Below are 23,094 nucleotides of genomic sequence, written 5' to 3'. Positions count from 1 at the left end.
ATTAGCGACGTACACATAAATTAGGTAGATTGAGGAAAGCGGATATCAGTGATTGGCAGACCTAAGAGGATAACGAACCAGGATTCATGCGCCACTGAGACAGCGTAAGGTCTCTCCTCTCTTGTATAAATTCAGAATTAAAGATAGAGATGGTTGATTTCAGAGAATATATGCTAAACCCCCGTGAAAAATGGAACTATAATGATGTCAAATGTGGAACCAGACTACAGAGATGGAACTGAGAATATGAGATCAGAGACATGGAGGCTTTTGGAAACGAAATCTCGGATTTAAACCTGAATGAGTACAGTCTAAGTGTTCTAAATAGTCTACTTCTGATAAATATATCGCAGTTGAGACACAGAGCCCTAGGAACAACGATCAAACGGACTATCAAACTCCCAAATAATCGTTCATGCAATATGCAAAAAAGTATGCAAACAAATCAATGAATTAAAGCAGACGCAAATGAAATGAAAATTGTACCAATGCAGAGAAGTTGTCGCGACAGGAAGAAGGCGGCGGCGGTGGTGCTCGTCCGGTCGCCCAAATTGCCAAACAACTCCGAACTGGCCAAACAGCAGACAACAACAACAAACGAACAGGCCTATCGACCGATCGACCGACTTGGCGTGTGCTGTTGATCCAGACTTTTTTATTTGAATTTTTGTTGCTTTCGTTCAAAGCTCGTTTTGGGCCGTCAGCCCAACTTGCAGGCGTCAGCTATACATAAGCGGACAAGTACAACAATAATGCAACAGCAAAGATTTAGCTGCGATGTTGGTCTGTCTGCTGTCTGCCATTGCTCGATCGTTGCAGTTTTCAGTTGCGAATTTTACTTTCATCCGAGCGGTTGACTACGTTTTGGCACTAAAGACTTGATGTGCTAAGTTTGGGATTTGTTGAAATATAATAACAAAGATACGGGAGTGCAAAAAAAATCAAAATAATAAAATACAAGTGAAGTGTTATGTAAATTTCAAGCGAGTGGAAGTTATAGCTTGATTATTTTCGAAAAAGTGCTTTGAAAAATGTTACGTGGAATATTTTATGACCTCTTAATGCATCCGGAATAAGTAAAAAGTGATTATTAAAGTGGGTTTGAAAAAAAATTTAAAAAATCAATTTAAATGAAATATTTTGAGAAAACCTCATGAAAAGTTTTAAAAATATGTAAATAACGCAACAGAAATTTTATTAAACATTTTATGAAAGTGTATATAAAACAAAAAAAATACCAAACATATTTTAACTAGATTTATTGTTTTAGAAAACATTTTTAAGTAAATTTTATTCGTATTCATATTTAAAAAATAACCAAAAATATTTTTTTTTTTTCAAAAAATTTTCGAAAAAATGTTTTAATAAAAAAATTTAAAATTTTTTAATCTGCAAATATTTTTGAAAATATTATTTCAAATCAGTCGAAACCATTCTATGTGAACTAACAAATAAATAAACAAATAGTTTGAAAAAATAAAAAAAACTTAAAATGTTTTCCCTACTTAAATTTTTTAAGGATGTAAATAAAAAGAAGGCATACATCCTTCATTTAAGTAGGGAAAACATTTTAATTTTTTTTTATTTTATTCACCTAATTGTAGATTTTTTTATCAATGTTAATTCTTCAAATTATATAAATTTCGATTTTATAATTTTTTTTTTCAAATACTTATTACTAAAATGTATATGTCATTAAAACAAGTCAAAAAATATTTTTTTATTTAAAAAATTTAATTCGAATTTTTTAATTTTACAAAATTAATCAAAAAATATTTTTTTTTTTATTTAAAAAATTTAAATTCGAATATTTGTAGTTTTACAAAATTTAAAAATATTTTTAATTACAATTTTTTTTTCAAATTCAAATTTTTTAATTATATAAAATTCGAAAATATTTTTTCAAATTTCAAAATAATTTCAATTTTTAGTACGTACATTTTTTCCAAAATTTTCCCAATTCTCCAAAATGTCTGAAAAATTTAAATTTTTAACTGTTTTTCAACCACTTGTTGTTTTTGTTTGCATCTTTATCTAATTTCCGTTACGTAATTTGCCAGTTGTGCCACAAACACTTGCCAAACGGGAGCCACTTGCATAATGACCAAAAGTAGTGAACGCCAGGAAAATAAACATACATATCATGTACATATTTATGTAGGTACAATATAAAGAAATTAGACAACAACATATGAGTGTAAACAAGAAACTTGTTTTCGTCTATGCATGTGAATGATGTTCACAAATTTGCCACAAATTGATGGCAATAAATGAAAATGAATTAAAAACAAATGAATTAAATGCAAAATAATTAAAAAACGTATTTTGATTTATTATTTAAAAATATATTAATTAAAATAATTGAACCTCCATCAATTTATAAAATTTTAAAATAATAGTAATAAAAATAGTAATTATTACAAAAACAAAAAAATTAATTAAATTAAAAAACTATAGAATTTATAATATATAAAAAAATTATATAAAAAATTTTCAGTAAATAAATAAAAAAAAATATTTTTAAAAAATTTTGAAAATTTTAATTTTAAAAATAAATATTTTTTTAATTTAATATAAAATGAATATAAAATAAAATTTATTTAACAAAATTTTAATAATTTTCTTAAATTATTATAAAAAATTTACAATTTATTCTAAAGAAATCTTTATAAAAAATGGTCAAATATTTTTTAAATTAAAGATTTTTTAATCAAATTGTAATTTTTATTACAATAATATTTTACTTTAATAATAATTTAATATTTTATTTTTAATTTTTTTATAAAAAATTGTTTAATAAAAAAATATTTTTGCTGACAAGAAAAAAAACTAGCAAAAGAAAAATAAAATCTATATATATTACAAAAAAGTTCACATTTTCAAAAATAATTTAAATTTTGATTAAAAAAATGTATAAAAAATTATAAATATAAAAATTTAAAATTTAGTTAAAAAAAGTTTTCAAAACAGGAAAAACAATATGTTTTAATTTAATTTGTAAAAATATCATAAAAGTTTAATTAAATAAAAAATAATTTAATTTTACTAATTGTTTAAAGAAAATACAATTTTTTTAATTTATACGAAAACAAAATTATTAGAGATAATTAAAAAAAAAAATAAAAAAAATATTTTTTAAATTTAATAATTTTTTTTTAATAAAATACATAATTTTTTTATTTCTTTTTTATTTTACTAAACAAATTATATATATTTTTTAATAAATATTTTCACAAATTTATTGCGTAATTTCACATGAAATTCCGAAAAGAAAATGATTACGAATTTGAATTTAACAAAATCAATAAAATAACAAATTGAAAATTACAAAACAAGTTAAAATTCAAAATAAAATTCGAAATAAAACTGAAAATCCATAAAAATTGCATAACTCAGCAATAAAAAGCAGGATAAAAGCAGAGAATGCAGCAACAAAATAGACGCAAATAAAGTTGTCAACACACATACACAACACACTGAAACTTTTCTGAGTTGAGAGAGCTTCGTCGTCGCGGCGATTTTCTATGCTTTAATTTTTTTATATATTTTTTAATATTTTTTTCTAACTTTTTTTTGCAAATAATTTTTTTTGTTTGCTTTCGCTTCTTCACACTGGCAAAAAACGCTTGTTTGCGATCTGCTTTTGATGAACACGCTTATCAGCGCTTTACTTTGCTGGCAGTCAGCAGAACAAGTAGCTTTTAGAAGCAACAACAACAACAACAGCCATTTGAGTTAAACTACTTGAACGGTGTAAGAGTATAGAGTAAAGCGTTACGTCGATTGCAACAATATAGCAATAACAACAAACACAAAACAACAGCAGTGACAGTAATAAACAACAGTGACAGCTATAAAAACAACAACAAGACAGCCACCAAAAAGGTGGCAATCATCAACATCCAACAAGCAACATGCAACAAGAAACGCGCATATTGGCAATAAATACCAGTCGTTTTATTACAGTTGTTGTTGTTGATTTTTTGTTGTTGTTATATGTATTTTCTAAGCGCTGCGTCACAAAAGCAGGAAAATTTACTCGTTTTTAGTGGATTTAGCGATAGCATAATAAAATTGTTGCGTGAAAAGCGAGAAGAAATAGCGAAAAGAAAGATATGAAAAATTTTAGAGCTTCATAGCTTCAATCCATGGAAAATTCAATCTTAAAATACGCGCAAAAACAAACAATAAATATATGATACATTTGAAAATGAAGAAGTAAACAGATGTCAACGGAGATTTTGGAGTATTTTAGACTAGGACTGACCCGATGATATGCTCAAACACAAGACATAGAATTGTTTTACGAATTCCTAAGAAGTCTTACTCCATTCCCAAATGCTGTCTTTATAAAAAAAAGTGGCCTAGTTCCTTTTCCTAATCGCATAATCATCATCACCACTTTTTGGCTAAGAATTAGGTCATATAATGACGGAGATCAAAAAAAATCAACAGAACAAACTTAATATCATCAGCTTGGGATAAATGCTAATAATCGGAGAGTCTTAAGCTCTGTTGGGAATATTCTCGGATTACTTGGTCAACTGGTCCGAAATACAAATATCATTATTTCAAATAAAGGCTGACGTAATTGAAATCCCCTACTGCTGTTCCTTCAGCAAATCAGGTTTTTTTCAACCCAATCGGTCCAACCGGAGTCAGCTAAATCACGATTATTTATTCCACCTCCAGATCTTGGTATAGTTCTTCCAAAACTGTAGTTACTCGATCTCGTTTAATCAGTTGTCACTTCGGAGATCAAAAATAAAACATCGTATCTGATTTCCAAATGTATCCGTAGTCAAAGACGTGAGAACTTGGCGTTGATGATCTGATAGGTGTACGGAAGGTTAACCTAAATGTAAGGATAGAGTACTCCACTTACTCTCTACAGTAATATTCATACAGTCCGTATATGTACACTATAAGCATGAAAAAAGTGATTCTTATAAGATCGGTCCAAGTTAGCTTCCATTATACTTGTTCCATCCATCTATTGATGGTTCCAGTTGAACTGTACTTTTTTGGTAACTTCGCTGTTCAGAACCAGCAGATCCTTTGCGAACTTGTTAACTTTTATATTCCCTGTGACATTTTCGGTTGTATTTAGATTTCCTAATCGCAACTTGTAGATTAAACTCGAGGTCGACCCGCAATAGATCTGATCTCTACTATATAGTGAACTTTCTAGGACGAAGATAATTTTAAACAGACCTTTCTGACCTCTTTTTATTGCATTTCCCAAGGCTCGGCTTTATGTAAGTGTTAGGTTTGTTCCTAAAGAGCTTAAGAAGTATATTTCTTTTTCCACATTACGTTTTGGGGCTTGTAGTCGCGATAGATATCAGACGTGAGGGGTCCAATGGTACTTAGATCTGAACTTCTCTAAGCAGTGGCTTTACTACCACTGCTATATTGGCAGTGCTGTTTGGGCGGTTTGGGCAGTTTTGGAGCTCAGCGGAGCATATTTGCCTGCTAAAGGTTAATTCGAGAGGTTTAAACGAGAAATTTTGCTTGACAGATTATTTTTTTTCTACAGAAAGCGATAACGGCACAACCGACTTCGGCTATTTAAGAGTAAAGTCTTTTTGTTATCAAATTAACATTTTAAAAAATTCAAAAGCAATTGAAAAAATATGACATTAAAAAATATTAAAAATCTGAGAAAATATAAGAAAAAATAAAAAGAAATGAGAAAATTTAACAAATTGATTTTAGAAATTTTTTACAAAATTAATTTTTATTTTTACTTTAATTATTCGCTTCTCAGCTCTTTTCAAAATTTTTTTAATTTTTTTTTTTAACTTCTCAAAATTTTTTGAAAATTTTCAATCAAAACAAAAAAATAAACAAAATTTTCAATGAAATATTTTTAAATATTATTATACAATTTATGAAATCAAAAATTTTAAAATTTATAAAAAAATTCCAAAAATAAAAATATATTTTTTTTTAATTTCAAAAATTTCAAATGAAATTTTTTTCAAGTGTATAAAATCGATTGCGCATTCTATCGCGGTGAAGTAATTTTACATAATGCACTTAGGTTTATCGCACAAAACGCATAAAAACATCGCGTAATCACACGTGCAACAGGTATGCGAATGCGAAAGCGAATGTGAAGAAATAAAAAAAGCGAAAAATAAAAAGCGCCAAAGCTTAATGCACCGTTGCAGCTGTAAGTGTGCCGCACGGAATGAAATGAGAAATAATAATAAAAATTAAAATGAAAATAAATGAAGTGGCAAGTAACAACAACAAAATCAAAAACAATAACAAAAGCAAAACTGCGCTCTTCGCTGCCAGCTAATGAAACAGGTTAAGCATGTGCCGTTGCAATTTCAATTTTTTATCGCATTTTGTTGTTGTGTTTTGTTTTTGCATTTATACGTGATTGCTTCATAGCGCTTTCGTGATTTTTTCGCAACGCAAACTGCATTGGCTGGCTTACCGGCCGCTCTCTTGCGCTTCAATGCGCTCCACCCGCTTTTAAATGCCTCACGCGCCTCAGCTGACTGACTGATGGGCTGCCTGCTACGCGATGAGGCAACACTTTTGCTTTTGCTTTCCTTTCAGCGTGATTTCACACTTTGGCGCTTACACTGCTTCGCTTGGCGCGCTCTTTACCAACGCTACTTCACTTCTTCAATTTTGCATTATTTTTTCTTTGTTATTGTTGTTGTTGTTTCTATTAGTGTCACTAAAATCTCAAATCGAAAGTGTAGAGTAAAAATTAAGAAAAAACAAAAAGTAAATTGCCGTTTTTATAGGCATGGCGCTGGCTATTTCCTGCTTGCTGGCGTCGCGACATTTATTGCTGGTTGTTGTTGTTGTTTAAGTAATTGCTTTTTAGTTTTTTTTTATTTTTCTGCTTTTAAATCATGTGACGCGCTGCCATCAAAACGAACGTAAAACTGGTTATTTCATTCATAAATTGCGAATGCGGTGCATGGAGAAGATGAATGTAGGAAGCAAAGTGTTTGTGTGCGTTTATGTTTCACTCATGAAAAGACGCGCATACATTTATAAATAAAAAAGACAACATTTGGACATAGTTAAGTAGCGCTTTGTTTTATGGTCGAGTGTGTATAACGGATTTTAAAAGAAATTACGAAAAATTATAGCATACCTATAGGCGCTGACACTAATTAAAGCTGATTGCAACAATTTCTTGGAATTATTATCATTATATTTCCATTCTATACTAAAATGATACGACATTTAAACGATTATGAGAGTAATTTAAAGTTGGGTTAAAAAATATAGCCTACCCATAGGCGCTTCGCACTTTTAAGTATTTAAACTTGTTAATTTTGCAAATATTGGCACAAACTTTTAATAATGATAGATAATGACACATATGAGAGTAGATTTTCCATAAATTGTAAAATATTGTAAAAAAATATAGCATACCCATAGGCGTTGTTAAGCAGTTTTTGCCAATATTTTCAACACTCGTACGGCTTTTTTATGTTTTTTTTTAATTTAAAAATCACAGAAACCAATTTCCTGTTGTTTAAAGACGACATAAAAACGAAAAATAAATTTCGAAATCAAAAATTTATAATTTTCGAAAATGAAAAATTTTGAAAAATATTAAAAAGTGTTTCAAAGTGAAAAATTATCAAAAAATAAAAAAAATGTTTTGATAAAAAAAAATTAAAAACAAAATTTTTTTAAATTTTAAAATTTTCAAAAACATATTTAAAAGAAAAAAAACGAAAATTATACGTTAGAAACATTTTTATTAAACTCTTGTAAATTTGTAGACCGTATAAAAAGTAAAATTATTTAAAAAATTAAATTTTCGAAAACCAAAATTTTTTAAAAAGCAAAGTTATGAAATTTTGAATGGAAAACCACAAAAAAAAATTAAATGTGTTGAGTAGAATATTAATTACAGTGTTGTAAAATAAAAAAAAAACAGACTAAAAAATAACAATGTTTTTGAAAATATTTTTTTTTTATCTTAATTTTAAAAATTAAAAAACAAAATTTTTCAAAAACCAAACATTTTAATTTCAGAAAGAAAAATAAAAAATAATAATTTTCGAAACCAAAAATTCTCAATTTTCGAAAATTTTTAAAAATATGTAAAAGTGATTGAAACTAAAAAATATCAAAAACCAAAAAACAAGTATTTTTAAAGTGTTATGAACAATATTTTTTTCCAGTGTTTTGAATAAACCCACTACTAACGCTATTTAAAGTTAACTCTGTGAAAATGTGTGAATTAAACAAACCGTATAGCAAAAGTGCAACTCTGCAAAAGTACTGCAAATAACGGTACAAAAAATGTAAAAGAAGAATCAAACAACGAAAAATCTGAAAATTCGAATAAAAAATAGTTACAAAAAATAATTTACTGACCATACCAAAATGTTGGAGACCAAGTCAACGACAACTCGGTTCAATACCAAACACCCCATACTTCACTCCAAGCCACATTTCACACTGCTACTAATACTAATAACACTACTCTGCTGCCCACTAACGCTGCAACACGCCATCACAGAACCCAAGACTACCAATAACCCCGGCACAACAGCCACGCCCGATACCGCCAGTTCGGGCAGTCACTTCGTGCCGCATCGTTTCTCAAGCAGCAACAACATAACCATATTACACGAGGTGCACGGACTGCATAACGTGAACGAACGGCCACTCGTACTCAACACACACGAAGTACTGCCGGTGAAACCGTTGAAGAAGAAACCCTACACATTGCTGGACAAAACGATCTTTCCCGACTATGAAAAACCGCGACCGCTCAAGGAATACGAACTGCATCCGGTGACATTCGATTTCAATTTAAGCGATTTGGAGGATCTCGCGCATGAGACCGTGAAAAAGGGTGACCTCAGCGCTGAGGAGAAACATTTACTGCGCAATGCCGATGAGGCGGGGCTCAGCTACAGCGAACGCGTGCTGCCTTTTGAGGAGATTGAGAGTGGCGTGGGGTTGGCGGGTGAGCCGGCGACCGAAGTCACATTGACTGTTTACACAACAGAGGTTACGAGTTTCCCAACAACGAATGCGACGCCGGTGAGCACCACACCATTGAACACCACACCGATGAGCACTTCCACAGTGAGCACTACATCGATGAGTTCCTCACCAGCGAGCACGACCACCTCCACCGCTGCACCCATTCTCACCACACCCAACGTTGTGGCCACCATAAGTCCACACATCTTTAAGACGCACAAGAATAAAACACTGAAGAAGGGTCGCGAGCTCTTCAAGCAAGAGGAGGAGATGCCGAAGAACGCCGGTAATAATTTCAATAGTATAAGCCATTACTTCGGTGCGGATCCAATTGTGGGTGAAGTGAATGCGACGGCGGCTAGTCTGCAGACGGCGAATTTCTTTCAAATCGCCACAAATTTGTATGATCACTTCTACTGGCAGGCTTCCGAGATACGCACCAAAGTGAGCACCGCTTGTGGACTCGAGATGCAGGCATATTTGACAGGGCTGCATGGGAATTTCAATTGGGCGCAGAAGGGTGAGTCGAAATATGATTTTAAGGAGGGTTTAGTTAAGACTTTCGCGCCTAGAGGGTAGAAATATTAAATATTCCTTTAGCAATCAGACTGTCTCGCAGCTCACGAGAGAAATTAAAAAGAACCTCTGCGTTTGAGAGTTTTTTAGAAACCTCCATCCTTTTGAGCTCCAGACCTTCTCAGTCTTTTCATTTCTATAACATGTTTTAGGTGAGGATTTTGGAGAATGGACACAAAACCTCTCAGAAATGTTCGTATTAGCACGAGTGGTTTCAGGGTGGATGTCTTGAGCTCTAAATCCATTAAAAAACCACACCTTACGGGACCATGTACGTTGGTTTAGAAAAGTTTAGTTTAAGGAGAACTAAGAGGTCGAAAAAAGAAAGTGGATTTTTTTGAGGTCCTCACATCGTAGTCCGTAGCAAGCGAGGATGATACGTCTGTGTAAAAGGTTCTCTTTAAGAGAAGGGCTCTAACTAATATGACCTTACTTCACTGAAATTAATTAAGAACGAGGACCTAAGCACTTAAGCACTTTGAGGTGGTTCTTAGAAGGGTTTGTAGTCGAGATAAGGTGGGACATTCCAGTGGTCGTTGGCTCCAAGAAGTATGAAATTGAGTTGTCAGTAGTTTATTTCGTGACTGAGGTTACTCTCTAAGGACTTTAAAGTTCCTTTGAGACTAAACTCATTTATGAAATGTGGGAGCCTCACTGGTCGGTGGGATCTAATGGTTTGATGATAATGTCTCATTTCTACAGTAGTCTTCTCCTCACTTTAAGTGAAATGATTTACATCCTCATCAGACCTTATGGAATCCAAATCCCACTTCCGAATCGCTCTGCAAATACTCATCAATCAATTACATTTCCTTTTATTATTCGTTTTTTAAAACATTTTTGCATATAACTAGATTAACATAAAGACCGCCATATTCTATTATCTTCATATTTTCGGCATCAAATAAATCCCCGTCAGCTCGTACCAGTTTGCCTTGTTGGGAGACGGAGAAATTTGATGCCTCATCAATCCCATTAATGCCGCATTACATTTATCATTTAACAAAGTCGCCGTGCCGTCCATTTACCAATCACACCGTTATGCTATACATTCGCATCCGGTCACCCACCTCTCTCACAAAACAGACAACCAGCGAGAGCGAGTGCTCAGTCCACGATATAAATCAGTGCGAACACAAATGAATTTACAGTCAATTGAATGTGAAATTCACATTGCCATGCTGTATGCTGGTAATTATTACGCGCGAATGCATAAATCAACAACAAAAAAGTGGTATGAATAAGTAAAAACTGATTGAAGAGGTGCCATACATACGACCCACGACCACGGATACAAAACCCAAGCGCACAGCTTGGACATTCGTATGCATTGAAAGCGCGTTGCGTGAGTGTGTGTGCGTAATTATGGCGGATATACGCATGCTTTTGGCTTTACGAGTGTCCTTTTGGTGATATAATTAAAAATCCCGAAATAATTTCGGGACCCCGTTTTATAAATTTCGTGATTTTGTGATAAAATCTAGTAAAAACTTATATGAAAATCTTCTTGATCTTAAATATTTTAAGTCCCGAAATAAAATCGGATATCACGAAACTCAAACCCTGACCTTGCGATAGCTCTACCTCCGGGGAGTCTAGACAATCCCGAAAATACTTTCAATATGTCCAAGAGCCTTTCGGTATTGCAAACTCTGCTCCGAGGTCAGCGCTTAGTCCGCAGCAGACGCCAATTTGTAATTCAATCAACATAAAGAACAATAAACAATGCCCGTAATTTTGAAAAATAGCTGCCACAGCTAAAATCTGTGCGCTAATGAAATGAGATTTGAATAATACGCGACAATGTGGGCGCCCATCCCGTTTTTGGCTTGTACGGGTAATTTATAAATTAAACGTTGGCCGTCATTCATGCATGATTGATGAGAATTTAATGATTGTCCATTGACAAAGGAAGTCAATAGAGAATTAATTCTCGCGCGTTTAATTTTTGAGTGTGAGATTGGATTGGTTTTGGGAGATTGAGTTAGTGAAAGAGTGATGGAGGGTGAGTCAAAATACTCCAAAGATAATTTTCAATTCAATTCTCTTAATGCAACCCTCCCCGTTTGAACCGACCGCACAAGATTTGGGAGATAATCTTAAGAAATGTATCTTAGTCGAAAGCTGGAATGTGTAAGCAACCTAGATCTTTTTTTTACAAAATCAGAGGAATGAGGCAGAGTTGGAGTACGGATTATCTAAACGGACCATTTAGTCATATGTAGCTCTCGTTTAAGAATGAGTAGCTCGAAAGTTTAAAGCAGAAACTTAACTTTGGACTGGAAACCATAAGTGTAAAAGGAGCTTCAAAAGTTACAAAGAACAATCCCATATACGACAGAAGTAGCTCAGGTAAAAAAATTAATTTTACCGTTTTGAGGAATGAGACAGAATTCGACCGTTTAGTCATATGTAGATCTCGCCCAAAAACGAGTAGCTCGAAAGCTCTAATTTTCTACTTTCGGAGACTGGAAACCCTAAACGTCAAATGAGCTTCAAGAGTTACAGAGAACGGTCCCATATCTGACGGAAGTACTAAATATGTAGTTTACCGTTTTGAAGTTCTCGTCCAAGAAGGGGTAGCTCGAAAGCTCTGTTCTCTTGGTTCGTGGTCTAACCCCTATCCTACAAAATCAGAGACAGAATTGGAGTCCGGAAGATCTAAACGAATTATGAACATAACGAAGCTCTCGTCCAAGAATGAGCTCTAAGTTTCTACTTTCGGAGACTGGACGTAAAAGGAGCTTTAAAAGTAACCGTGGTAGCTCAGGTAAAATAAGAAGTTTATCCGTTTTGAAGAAGGTTTAGCTTGGTTCAAGAAATTCTTTCCACCTTCCACCGCTACTGAATCAAAAACCCTTTCGGAAATGGGAGTATCACTAAGAAAAATCAGAGTCCGCAGGAAGGCTTTCTTGCCGAAAAGAACGATGATATAAAATCCTTAAGTACTTTCAAAGGACCGTTACATTATGAACTCCAAATATTTACACTTCTCCAAATTGACTTATTTTTCAATCTCCGCTCACTCTCTCACACTCTTCTCTTTTTACACTTTCTACTTTAAATCTCAACTGTCTCAAACGTTCACCGCCCTCAAGCATTTACAATTTAACAATCAATTTACCGTTTTACAGTGGCAACAACAAAATTTGACTTTACTTCAGGCCACTTTCATGCACACACACTCTGGCCGAGAGCGAAGAGAGTGTCCATCTTGTTGACTTGCTTGCTGGTAATAAAATTGCACTTATTTAGTCGCAGTGAAATCTGCAATTTCGTGTAACTGTTTACATTGTTGCCACCGTTAGGGCTGCCACTTAAGCAAACAAGCGGACGGAGGTGTGTATGAATTTCATTAATAGCAAGCGCGTGAAATTAAGCGATAAAATGCATATAATGGGTGAAGAAGAGTGAAGAAAGTGAAAAGAGATTGAGGGAGGGAGAGGTTTGCATTTTTGCTATCTTCTTTTCCGCTTTTTTGAGTTTTTATTATTATTAGCCTTTTTAAACACCACTTTTAATCACTGTTTCTTCATTGCAATTGCGCTCTTGCAGCATACGATGCCTCCGGTCGCTATCGTGGACAATTATTCTTCGGTAATGACAAGTGGCTGGGTCAGAAGAACTTTTGCTATGAACTAAATCGTCAATTAAATCCGGATGAGCGTAAACATTTCGAATTTGAGTTTTATGCGGCATTGGTGGCGTTACGCTTGTGGATGCCGCAACCATTGGTGAGTGCGTTGAGTTGATGCAGATAAGGCACACATTGCTAAATTTTGTTTATATACATTCTTCTATTAAAATAATACTCTTCGTAGTAACAGAATTTTATATTTTGTATTTTTTATAGAAATTTACTCCAAAATTCATTATTCTAAATTTCTATATCAGTAGAAACATTTTTCAAAAATATCTCTGTTTAATATTAGAAAACGGTTAAATTTTGTGCATACGAGAAAAGTATTGAAATTCTAAAAAAAACTTCATTTTATAAAATTTCCCTTAAGGGAAATTTGTGAAATATACTAAATTTTTGGCCAAATTTTGTGTATTCGAGAAAACTAATGAAATTCTAAATAAAAATTTTATAAAATTTCCCTTAAGGGAAATTTGTGAAATATACTAAATTTTTGGCCAAATTTTGTGTATTCGAGAAAACTAATGAAATTCTAAATAAAAAACTTAAATTTATGAATTATCCCTGAAGGGAAATTTTTTAAATATATTAAATTTTTTGCTAATTTTTGTCTATTCATAAGAATTTTGTCTATTTTGACTAAATTTTGTGCATACGAGAAAAGTATTGAAATTATAAATAAAAAAAACTTAATTTTAGGAAATATCCCTTAAGGGAAATTTATGAAATATATTACATGTTTGGCAAAATTTTGTCTATTTGAGAAAAGTATTGAAATACTAAATAAAAAACTTAATTTTATGAAATATCCCTTAAGGGAAATTTGTGAAATATATTAATTTTTTGCTAAATTTTGTTTACTCGAGAAGATTATTGAAATTATAAAAAAGAAACTTAATTTTATGAAATATCCCTTAAGGGAAATTTGTGAAATATATTAATTTTTAGTATATTAATAAGTATTTGAAGTGCTTAAATAAAATGCACACGGAAATAATAGGCGAAATGAAATAGCCCTTGAGGGAAATTTTGTTAACAACCTATATTTGATTACTTTTAAAGTATTTTCACAGTCATTTAATGAAATACCTTTAAAATCTATAATTTTTTAAATATCCCTTTAAGGATTTTTTTTTTAATTCTACATAAAATTGAGAGAAATTTATTAAATTTATTAATTGTATATATATATATTATTATATTATTATATATATTTCATAACTTTTAAAGTACTTCAATTCAATTGTTATTCAATGAAATACCTACAAAATCTATCATTTTTGAAATATCCCTTTAGGGAAATTTTTGAAATTTTACATAAAAATAAGAGAAATTTATTAATTGTGACTATATTAATGAGTATTTAAGGGTTTAAATGAAATACCCACAAAAATAATAAACTCAAGTAAATTTCCCTCAAGGGAAATGTTGGTAACAAGCTATATTTTATAAATTTTAAAGTATTTTCACAGTAATTCAATGGAATATCTACAAAATTAATAATTTTTGAAATATCCCTTTGGGTAATTTTTTAAACTCTACACATTTATGTACGCTGACACTACAGTTAAATATTTTACATAACTTTCTATATTCTACACTACATTCTCGCCCTCAAGATTCTCAACCTTCAATTGGGCGAATGCCTGCCACGCTCCTGCAGTGCACACGACGTACAAGCCATTCTCACATTAGATCCACATGCCCAAATGCTAGTCACACTAAATACCGCGGCTGCCATGCATGCACAACACAATCAAAGCAGTGGCCACATTAGCAGCGTGAGTGGCAACAACAACAACCATACTAGCAGCAACAACAATAACCACACGTTAATACAAGTACTACATGTGCGTACAGTACCCGGCTTATTTAGCTATTGGCGTGAGCTAAAATTCCAAATATTTCTGTAAGTTTCCACATACAACAAATTGCATAACATGCATAGCAAATTAAAAAAGTGAAGAAGGAAATTAAAAAAAAAATATATTTTTTTTTGGTTTTCCAGAAGTTTCATGCTCACACTCTTGCTGCTCGTCATCACAGCCACTTGGTATCAGGCGAAATTGAATCAGCTGCAACACAACGCGCCGCACATACCAGCCATAAGCGCGAAAATTGATGCCGTCATGGCGGCCACAGCCGCAGGTGGTATGGTAACGTTGGATGCCGGCGCTGCGGGTACATACACCAACAATGGCTCGAACTGTGGCAGTATAAAATCGACGAGAGGCCACCGAGCGCCGGCCTTCGAAGTGTATCAGATGAGCACGCTCAGCGAGAACAACAATGTGCTTGACATTGAGGCCGACGTCAATGGCAATAAAACGGTGAATAACGGTACTGGCGCTGGACATGCCAATGGGCATAGCAATGGCAACGCCGCAGCACCATCCACAAATGGTGCTGGTGGCAGTGGGAGCAGTAATGGTGGCGGCAGCGTGCGTCGCCCACACAGCGAGCTGGCAGCGGCGGAGGTCGGTAAGTCACATTTGGCCGATTATCGGCTGGAGACGGGTAGCAGTGTGGGTGCGACCAGCACGTATGAGCCGAAGAAGCAATTGAGTAAGTACAAGTGTGTCTGTGTAGTGTGTATTGTTCACAGAAGTTGTAGTTTGCAATCAAAATGTTTTGCTTGTGCATTGCAGGTTTGCATGAGCAGCTACTACTATGTTTTGCATTTCAAACGAATGCCGGCACCATACTCAATATGACGGAGAACAAAGAGGTAAGCTGATTTTGTTGTGTAGTTGAAACTTTGTAGTGCAAATTTAGTTGTGGCGCGTAGAGAAATGCAGTTCAAAGTTCGAGGAAGGGTAATATTAGAGATTTAATACGAAAACCAGGTTCCTGATGTGAGATTTTATGCAAATATATTACAAGGTTTTTTTGTTGAGAAAAACTATGAAATTTCCCATAAACTTCCCACAGGGAAAATTTTTTAAACACATTTTTTATGTATGGATATGGGAGAGTGGAAATGTTGGATAGACTTAATTATCAACGAAATTTCATAATTTCAAAATTTAATAAAAATTTCCGTTTGGGGTAATTTTGAAAAGATAATTTTTTATACATATACGAAAGTAGAAATGTTAGATAGAACGAAACTTTATAATTTAAAAATTTCCCATAAATTTCCCTTTGGGGTAATTTTGAAATGAACATTTTTGTATACATATACGAAAGTAGAAATGTTAGATAGACTTAATTATCAATGAAACTTTATAATTTAAAAATTTCCCCTAAATTTCCTTTTAAGGGTAATTTTTAAATTAACATTTTTTTATACATATACGACCGCTAAAGACTAATATTTCATCATTTACTGCATTTATAAAAACTTCAACTTCAAACATTTTAAAAAATTCCCATAAATTTCCCAGAGGGGAAATTAAAAAAAATATATTTTTTATATATATACGGAAGCGGAAATGTTATGAAGTTTTAATTGTTAACAAAACTTCGAAATTTTAAAATTTCCCAAAAATTTCCTGTTGGGGTAATTTTTAAAAAAGCCTTTTTTATAAATATATGTACAATAAAGGCTAATATTTTCATCATTCACTGCATTTATAAAAATTTCCCTACTGGGTAATTTTGTAAATTATTACAAATTTTGCTTTAAAACGTGCGTACACCTCATTCTTGCAAGCTTAAGCATAATTTGAATAAAATAAAGTTGTAAAGTTTTAAACAAACAGCCCCTCAATGCAAGTAAAAGTAAGCTTATGAGCCGAAAATCGCAAAAAACTAACGTTGAGAAAAACAAAACAAACAATGAAAAGGCTTTAAGGTATAAAGTTATTTGTAACTTGTTTAGGCATTACGAGTAAAAATCCATCAGGCTTTTGTTTATTGACTTATGCCTGTTGGATGTTGCACAGTTTATTGTAAAAGTTTGCAATAATAGCATTGCTTTTGGTAAATGTATTTTCTGTTGTATATTTAATTTTCATTATTTTTTCTTTCTTGTGCTCCTTTTCTTTCGTACTTAGCAACAAACCTCCTGTGTGCATGGCTTGCGTGTCTTCTCCGTGTTGTGGACGATAATGGTGCATACATATTTGCAAATGTTTACCATCGGTGAAAATAGAGTAAATATTTTGCTTACAAGCACTTAAGTTAGAAAAACACATAACCAACACACACACGCAGTTATTTCTACAACTTAGCTAAGAAATATCTTACACACACCCTCTTTTACGCTCCCTATCTCCCTTGTTCTCCAGATTATTATTTAACTTTCGTTTTTTTTTCATGTCTTCACAGTTCCAACGCAACATCGTTGAGCGCTCAATTTGGTATCAGTTCGTGGGTAATGCCACCTTCTCGGTTGATACATTCTTCTTCATCAGCGGCTTCCTGGTCACGCTGATATTTCTGAAGCAGGATAAATCGTATCCGGATGATACTGGTCAATTTTTGAGACGCAGCATGAGGGAGACTGGTTTCGTATTGCTTTACCGTTATATACGCTTGACGCCGGCATATTTATTTGTAATATTCTTTAATGATTTCGCTTTGCGGTAAGTATTATGCGAACTAGAGCGCTAAAAAGCATGCAATGCTTGCTAAAAAATTTTAGTTAATGTATGTTTTGGTTGGTATGTTATACCTTAGCCTTTACCTGGCTTATGTTGTGTCCAAATAGCGTACTAATGAAAAAATCGCCTAAAAGTATGCAACATAATCTTTCAATGCCCTAAAAAATAATTGTGTTCTTACTATAGCAAGACTTTTTCTAACATAAACCACTTCTTTCTTTCTTTTAAGTCATTTTTATTTAATTGTTATCACTTTCAGTCCAGATAGAGTACTAACGGCGTAATCGCCTAAAACTATGCAAAAACAAATTGTTCAAAATATATTTGGAAAATATAATCGACTTACTGTAGCAAGTTTTTTCGAAACACAACACACTTTTATGACATTTATATTTAATTTTTAACACTTTCAGCCCAAAAATATGCTAAACAAATTTTCTAAAACTAGTTTTTAATGCTTTTTAAACATATTTCACATTATAGAAGCATTATTCTTACAATAATTACTATTAAGTACCATTCCTAATGAATAATAATTGTATTTTTCACATTTAACAACAATTAATCCTAAAAGTATGCTACATTATTATAGAAAATGTATCAATTATACTTCACCACAACATTATACACCTAAACATAAGCTTCCATCCCAATAGTAAACAGTTTTCAAGTTGGCAATTGTTGTTTTGTCTCTCTAGAGCTGCAATCAACCTGCCACAGCCTAAAATTATGCAATAAAAGTGCCCTTCTCCTGCAAAATATGTAATATGCTTGTTAAGCTTCAATTGCCACATTAAAACGATTCATTTGGTAATTGTTGTGGTTGTGCGCCTTGTGGTATGCAACAAGTACAACTTCAAAACTGATAATCAATGATATTTTCAATTAATTTGTACACACACATACATATGTAAGAGCAGCCATGCGTAAAGGCTATTTGTTTATGCATATAAAGTCAATAATTTCTAAAGCGCCTGAAACTATGCTTTGGAGAATTACAATGTAATACAAATTAATTCAATAATGCATGTGTGGGAACTTAAGTTGCTTACAAAACAAGTGTGGAAATCAATACTTGAATACATTGAAAAAAACGGAATTAGAACAAGGTTATATTAGAAATGGCCTACATTTAGGATGTGGCAAGCATTTTCATTAGAATTAGTTGAAAGATACTGTTAATATCTTCAGAATTTAAGTAGGTTTAAAAACTTAAGGACACAAATTGTGCTTACAAATGAATAATTGTTGAAAACGAAGCATACCTTTAGGGTTCAATAGCAAAATTCTTAATTTTATATATTTTCCGACATGAAATCATTCACAAAATAAGTTTCTACTCTATTCCACTCTCTAATTTCTTTCACTTTCTTTCCAGTCAAACTTTCAACAACTCCGTCTTCCAACCGAATGTTGCCGCCGACACTTGCAGCAGCTATTGGTGGCGCAATATACTCTACATCAATAATTTCTATCCACTGAGTGAAATTTGCATGATCTGGAGTTGGTATATGGCTAATGATATGCAATTCTTTGTGATGGCCACTCTGCTGTTGGTGCTCTCCACGAAGTGAGTGCAAGCGTGCTGATTTTGGCAACATATTTATATAAAGTCTATAATAATATTTTTTTAAAAATAATTGCTTTTAGATACTTCAAATCGGCTGCAATCATCGTCTGCTCATTCTTGCTTAGCTCTTGGGGTATATCGGGCGTCATTTCACTACATTACCGTTATACACACAAGGTGGCCAATCCATTTGAATCATTTGATTTTCTCTATGACAAGCCATGGCAGCGTGTTGGCACTTATATAATGGGTAGGTGTTGCGTACTTTTGGACTAAGCATATAGTAATAAATAGTACAATATAGTGGTATAGTACAAAATCGTTAGTCCAAATGTTTTAGTACAAAATTTTTTTTTATACAAAAATTGTTTTAGTACAAAAATTTAAAACAAATATTTTTAGAACAAAAAGTCATAAACAAACATTTTTTTTACAAAAACTTTGAATAAAATTTTTTAGTACAGAAATTTTAGAACAAATATTTTATTTTATTTTTAGTACCCAATTTTTACTACAATCTATTTAAATTTCCAAATAAGTAAAAATTTAAAATTTTCATTTAAGTGAAATTTTTATTATTAAATTTGTAATGATCAATTTTTCGCTATTAATAGAAAAAAAATTATTGGTGTTAAATTTTGAATATTATGTTTTTAGTACTAAATTTTTAGTAATAATTTTTTAGTACACAATTTTCAGTTCTAAATTCTTTAGTAACCATTTTTTAGCTTTTCATTTTAATATTTATTTTCAAATTATATATTTTAATTTAAATACATTTTTGGTATTGAATTCTTAATATTAAACTTTTAGTATTAGATTTTAGTACCAAATTTTTAGTACTAAATTTTTTAGTACACATTTTTTCTACTATTTTTTAGCTTTCCATTTTAATATTTATTTTTATTAATTTCCCACTATTTTTTTTAATTTTTAGTACTAATTTTTCTGTACTAAATTTATAAAATTCTAAAAATCTGCAATATCAAATCTAAAATAGTTTTATTTAGGAATTTTTTATGTTTTAACAAAATTTCTATAAATCTTATATATTTTTTACCCTCACCTAACCCACAGGCATGCTAGCCGGTCTCATAATCTACAAAGTGAAAAAACCACCACCGCTAAGCAATCGCACACACTATCTACTCTGGCTGGGCAGCTGGTCGCTATTGGCGCTGATAATTTTCGGCGTGTGGAATGGCGAACTAAGTCGTCTGATGACGGCCTTCTATGTTAGCATCGGCCACACAGGTGAGGGGGGTAGTCCTTATTGAGGAGCAAAATTATTTACTAAACATTATATATATTTTTTTTTTGTGTTTCACAGCCTTTGGCGTCGGCCTCATTTGGATAGTTTTGTCCTGCTGTTGGGGCATTGCGCCCACCGCCAATCGTATACTCTCCTATCGTGGCCTCTGGCCGCTCTCACGTCTCACCTACTGCACTTACCTCATACACCCAGTCATAATGCTAATCACATCGTTTCGCATGAGTGGCATTGTGCATTTGAATAATCTCTTCGTAATGACTATATTTCTGGGGAATGCGGTCGCCTCATTTGGTGTGGCATTCTTCATTTCGGTGTTATTTGAGGCACCAGTCATACGGATATTGAAGATTTTTTATCGCAAATAGTAAATTTTGTAGTTGTAGTTGTTTATTTTATTGTATATTTGTATATATTTAAATGTAGGATTAATTGTATTGTTTTGAAAATTTTAAGTAAAATTAAATTTTTTTGGAGCTGCCACTTTTTTAATAATTTTCAAATAAAAATAAAAATATAATTTTTTAAGAGTGAATTTTTGAAATTCAATTTGTAAAATTTTCTAATTTTTATGATGTAAAATTTTTGGAGTTGCCACTTTGCTACAAAAATATTTTCAAATAAATTTAAAATTTTTTTAATTTGTAATGTATGAAATTCTGAGATTTGTTGTATAATTTTTTTTTCTAATTTTTATGTTGCAAATTTTTTTGGAGTTGCCACTTAGTTAAAAAAAAAATTTATTATGAATTTTTATATCTATAAGAATGTTAGAAGTTATTCTGGAACGTATTTCTGATTCTTATTTGAAATTTTTTTTTGAATTTTTTTTAAATAAAAAAAAATAATATTTTTAGTTAATATAAAAAAATTACGTGCTAGATTTAAGAATTGTGTATGTATATGTGGTATATTGACTCTTATTAAAAAATTATAATTATAAATAATGAAAAAAAATATATTTTAGTAAAAAAAAAAAAAATTATTTTTCATTTAATTTAAAATTTATTACAGTTATTTTATTTATTTATGCAGCAAATTTTATTTTTAACAAAAGTAGCCGTATTCATTAAAGCTACCTAACCCAACTCATTTCGCTTAACTAATTACAAAACAGCCTAAAGGTAGGCAACACCTTTTAACAATCATCAAATATCCTCTCAACATAGCATATTCTAGAGAACACTTCCTTTAGATGTGGCAATTAACGCTTACTTAAAAAAAAAATAATGAATGGTCACAGCTGTTACTATTTATCATAGCATACTTTTGTGTGTCAAGCATTTATAAAGGTCTCACAAATGTGGAAAAAGTGAGAAGGATATGCTGTCTTCAAACGCTTCAACACTTTCAGCTTAAAACGAAGACAAAGAGAAGCAAACTCTTGGTCATAAGCAAATGCGCCTAAAATCACACTTGCCAAATTTCACCAACGAACCTTTTTTGACGCTGCCAAACTTTCATTTGTTCCTGCCAAACAACGCGCATGAAATTAATAATTCACAAACAACAACAACAGCCATAAACATAAACCGTATTAATTTGTAAATAATGCCATAAATATTGTGAGTGCGAAGAAAACGCAAGCAGCGGCTAAAAGGTTTTTATAATTAAAAAGTAGCTGGTACAACAACGAAGCAAATAAAAACACAAGTTCAAAACAGATTTTCTAAAGCAGATTGCAAAGAAATGCCATGCAGCGTAGCGTGAGAAAGGTCAATCTTCTGGGTCTTACACTTTACGCTTTTTTATTTTACTTAGCATAATTTTAGGCTGCGAGGCAGTCAATCAGCAAAACATGTAAAAAGGTTGTCGATTTGTAGTACTTTCAAGTGATGGAACGATAAGGTGGATGGTGAAAGAGTTTTGTACATTTCAGGGATATGCATTAGCAGCCTGAAAGTATGCAATCAGATTTGGAAATTTCAATTGAGAGATGCTGGGAAGCTTGCGAATAAGGTTTTCCGATGGAAATTGGTAAATTTTACTAAATTTCCGATACAAATACTATAACATGAAGAAAAATTAATAAACAATTAAACATAAAAAAAAAATTTAATTAACAAGAAGAAAAAAATTAAAAACTATATTTAATGAAAAATATTAAAGAAATTGCATAAAAAATATTACAAAAAAAATTTCAAAAAAATATAAAAAAATATTAGAAAAATTATAAAAAAAAATGTTCTAAAAAAATTGTTTCATTAAAAATAAAAAAAAAATTATTGAAAAAAAATCATTATTATTAATAAAAAATTTAAATTATATAAAAAAAATATTTCAATAATTAAAAAATATTTTTTCTAATAATATTAAGAAATCCATATATTTTTTAATAAATTTAATTATTAATTTTTTTCGAGTACTAATTTTGAACACAATTTAGAAATTTCAAAAATATTAAAAAAAATGATTTAAAAAAAATTCAAAAAAATAAAACAAAAAAAATTAGAAAAATTATAAAAAAAATTTCTAAAAAAAATTATTTCATTACAGATAAAAA

The 23,094-nt window shown here is 31.6% G+C and overlaps 1 protein-coding gene across 2 annotated transcripts; it reads left to right on the top strand.

Moving 5' to 3' along the window:
• The first annotated feature begins 822 nt into the window (after window positions 1-822).
• On the top strand, window positions 823-21,203 carry LOC105208552 (uncharacterized). Of its 2 annotated transcripts, none has more exons than XM_011178461.3 (12): window positions 823-1,083; window positions 8,175-9,508; window positions 13,120-13,298; window positions 14,824-15,113; window positions 15,213-15,769; window positions 15,853-15,932; window positions 17,203-17,301; window positions 17,477-17,733; window positions 19,130-19,321; window positions 19,402-19,571; window positions 20,399-20,575; window positions 20,652-21,203. In XM_011178461.3, exons 2-12 carry the CDS (start codon window positions 8,380-8,382, stop codon window positions 20,957-20,959), a joined length of 3,438 nt encoding a protein of 1,145 aa, XP_011176763.2. In that variant the 5' UTR covers window positions 823-1,083; window positions 8,175-8,379; the 3' UTR covers window positions 20,960-21,203. The 2 variants fall into 2 exon arrangements, with proteins under 2 accessions (XP_011176763.2, XP_011176762.2); XM_011178460.3 differs by having other exon boundaries at window positions 823-1,095.
• Window positions 21,204-23,094: the final 1,891 nt, after the last annotated feature.

The sequence above is a fragment of the Zeugodacus cucurbitae genome, chromosome 5 (genome assembly GCF_028554725.1).
Source record: "Zeugodacus cucurbitae isolate PBARC_wt_2022May chromosome 5, idZeuCucr1.2, whole genome shotgun sequence".
Classification (NCBI taxonomy): Eukaryota; Metazoa; Arthropoda; class Insecta; order Diptera; family Tephritidae; genus Zeugodacus; species Zeugodacus cucurbitae.
The sequence above is the reverse complement of the archived record's forward strand: the minus strand, read 5'-3'. Positions and strand labels throughout refer to the sequence as shown.